The sequence below is a fragment of the Austrofundulus limnaeus genome, unplaced genomic scaffold (genome assembly GCF_001266775.1).
Source record: "Austrofundulus limnaeus strain Quisiro unplaced genomic scaffold, Austrofundulus_limnaeus-1.0 Scaffold711, whole genome shotgun sequence".
In the NCBI taxonomy this organism is placed as follows: domain Eukaryota; kingdom Metazoa; phylum Chordata; class Actinopteri; order Cyprinodontiformes; family Rivulidae; genus Austrofundulus; species Austrofundulus limnaeus.
Genome location: NW_013953113.1, coordinates 163,050 through 166,696, shown reverse-complemented (window position 1 = coordinate 166,696; position 3,647 = coordinate 163,050). Strand labels below are relative to the sequence as shown.

The following is a 3,647-nucleotide window of genomic DNA, read 5'->3' as shown; positions in this document are numbered from 1 at the left end:
TATGACAGAAGGTTTAGGCCAACTTACTGATGGCATCTGTGGTGAAGATGATTTCACTCTAAGCCACGTCCACAATGGGTGGCCAGGGTATGACTATGTGGGCTGGAACAATGAGAGCTTCCCCAGTGGATTTGTTGAAATTATGTTTGAGTTTGATCGGACACGAAACTTTACCTCCATGAAGGTGAGAGTCCCAAAAAGCAAGATGATGTTTGCACACTATCTCCAATTAACACTGACACTGTCTATGTGTGAACAGGTCCACTGCAACAACATGTACTCCCGGCACGTCAAGACCTTTAGACAAGTGGTTTGTTACTTCCGCTCTGATTCAGACTGGGAGGCCACGCCCCTCTTCTTCAGCCCTGTGCAGGATGAGAAGGATCCAAGTGCTCATTTTGTCACCGTCATTCTGGCCAATCACATGGCCAGTGCCATCAAGTGCCAGTTCTACTTTGCAGATGCCTGGATGCTGTTCAGTGAAATCACCTTCCAGTCAGGTACACACTGAACAGGTGATTGAAAATTACAGTAAGATGTGTGATTGAAGCTCGACACAAGTTTAGGTTTTCCTCTTGAGTAAACTGTTACAAATTGTATTTATTTTTGATGAGATCAGTTTTTGTTCTGGTGTATTTCAGACACAGCCATGTACAATACAACACTGGTTCCACCCAGGCCTGCAGTTCCACCAAACACAGGTTAGTGATCGCATCACAAACATATTTTTATACAGCACCTTTCTATCCAACCAGGATGCTCAAGCAAATCTGAGCCCTTATTGACTCATTCACAGCGCTCTACTATGACCCAGACAGATCATTCTATGGAGAATAATCAGTGCTTTAAATCATATTCATACCATTGATATATTACTGGGCGTGGCTAGCGCAATGCTAGCTACATTGACGTGCACACACTGGAGCTCTGTTCTGCACTGAGGAGCTTCAACAAAATGAATGGAGGTCAATGGACTGGAGGTGTCTTCCTGATGAAAAACTCTTAAAACTTCCTTATTTCTTGCTCGATTTTTACAAACTATGGTTCAAAATAAAGCTGAGGAAGTTGTGAATTTTATAGTTATGGAAATTTAAAATAGTAACTAATTTAAATGACTAAAACAGTGGCTTTAACTGAGTATTTTGCATTTCACAGATGTTTTTTCATWCAAATVAATGAGTTCTGACAAGCTGGATATTCATATATTTATTTATTAATCAGAAATGAGTCTTAGACATTTAAAATAATACAATTATTTTTCAAAAAAATATAAAACTATAAAAGCTTTTGCTGCAAATAATAAAACAATAAAATAAAACAATAATTTTAACATCTGTAAAATCTAACTAAAAAATACAAATTATTTCATGTCACAAAGAATTGTTTAATGAATTAATTTTTATCACAAAGAGTTATTCTTCAGTTTCACAATGATGCAGGCTGTATCTGAAGCCAACCCACAACTGGCACGTTTTTTTTTTCTCCTTTTTCTCTGGAAATGTTGAAAAACACAAATACTGGATGCAGAAAATATCTGAATAAACCGTCCTGTCTGACAATGTGACTATTTTGTTTATGATGCTCAATCATTACATTAGTGTCTGTTATTAGTGAGTCTACATCATAATTTCTGAATTTATATGCGGTCTAACTAGTCAACAATCCAATAAAGTCCATATTTACATGTTTAATATCAGTAAGTAATATATTCGACAACAGATAAAATCTATTTTAAATAAGGTTAAACATGAACATCTGAACAACTGTTTAATGTTAGCGTACAGGTTTTACAATTAAAATAATAAATTTTGGTTAAATATGCGTAATATTTGCCTGAGAAACATAACCCTTTTATCTCTTGTAAACATGTAACAATTTCTGCAGTTTATWGCAAAGTATTTGTACCATTTGTACATTTATAAAGTGTTTGTTTGCACCGCGCTACGTTCTGCTCATTGATTTCAATGGTTAGCGTTAGCATTAGCTCAATGTATAAAAGTCCCCCTTGAGAAGCCACGCCCAGGTCACGTGACGCCCAATGCAGTGATATATATCAATGATTCATACAATGATGGGACACACATCAGAGGCAGTGGGGGTTCAGTGTCTTTCCCAAGGACACCTCAACATGTGACTGAGCACTGGGGGAATGAAACCGCCAACTCTCGCATTGAAGAAGGTCTCCCATAACCACTCAGCCACAGCCAAAGCACACAAAAACAAGGCAGAAAAGCACAGAAACATTAAAAACAGATGAGAAATAAGATGACATGAAAAAGCGGAAATGTTTTATTTTTTTTATTTTGAACTAAAACCATTCAACCATTTTCAGTACAAGTGCTTTCTGACATAAAATAACATACCATTAAAAAATGTACACACGTTAAAATTTTGACATTTAGATTTTGTAACATTCCATACTGAATCTGTCTCACAACAAGTGTAATTTTTGTCAGTAAAGAGCAGTGTAGACAAAAAACATGAGTTTCCCACTGCATCAAATACGTAGTTCAGCTCTGCTGAAGTTACGTTTTTTTGAAAAGGTAAGGAGCAATTGATATCTTACCTGTTGTCGACAAGTAAGATATTAATTGACGTTGAACCACTAGTCCAGGCTGGACCAAGATAAAAACTGATTGGCGCCTTCTGAAAACAACTCCAATCTAAGAAATGTCCACTAATAATTTTGTGTTACATTTTATTAACATATCGTTGTATTTTTGCAGGAAACATAACTGTCTGCACTAGAAGGCTGCTGCTATTTATTTGCTATAGTTATTATGTAATAGTAGAAAGGTTTATTAAAAGTATTTGCATGAATCACCAAGAAATTTGTGAGATTGAAGTTGGTTTACGACAGCACCAGTTCATTTTGGTCTTGGTCCCATACATGCTAGCCGTTAACTCACTATTATGATCAGAAATAGACTTTTGCCCCAAACTAATATCTTCCACAAAACAGACTCAAGAACGGTTTCTGTCCAACAACAGTTAAACCGTCTAAACTCACATGGCTAACTTGGTGCCAATATGGTTATGTGTAATGTTTACTTGATATTTTGATATGGTTTCTTGTTTTACCTTATGTTATTTTATAATGGTCTTATTTAAATTGCACTATTGTTGTTCATTCAAAGAGAAAAAATAAGTAGGTCCTCTGGAGGGGTGCTTTTTAAACGAAATGTTTCGTCTCTCCTCCAAGAGACTTCTTCAGTCTGAGGAGTTTCAGGTGAACTCAGCCTTGTAAGCACTGCCTCCACCTGGACAAACAGGTTAGTCACATGCAAAAGAGGGCCATCRCCTAACAATAGGTCATTAGTGCCTTGATTAGCTCTATTGTTCATAGAGGGTCATGTGCCCCATCACCTGACTATCATTGGGGCCCTGATTCACATCTTTTGCTCACAGGGGGCGGAGTCATACTTGCAATAACCGCATTGTAGGAGGAGGACAACCGCACACGAAGGCCTCCACCTCTGTTTAATGGTGGACGGTTTTTCTTCACAAAGATGGCTTCCTTTACTCCTCTCTCAAACCAACGTTCCTCTCTATCAAGGATGAGAACATCTTCATCCCTGAAAGAGTGACCACTGACCTGTAGATGAGTGTAAACTGCAGAGTCCTGACCTGTAGATGAGTGTAAACTG

General features: G+C 37.5%; 1 protein-coding gene across 1 annotated transcript in view; it reads left to right on the top strand.

Annotated features, from left to right (window-relative positions):
* LOC106532036 (discoidin domain-containing receptor 2) overlaps positions 1-3,647 on the top strand; it is a gene marked incomplete at its 5' end in the record, with an annotated part of 12,919 nt that continues 9,272 nt past the window's right edge. Inside the window, 3 exon segments of the mRNA XM_014028023.1 lie at positions 1-184; positions 260-500; positions 642-701. Coding sequence (XP_013883477.1) covers positions 1-184; positions 260-500; positions 642-701 — 485 coding nt within the window.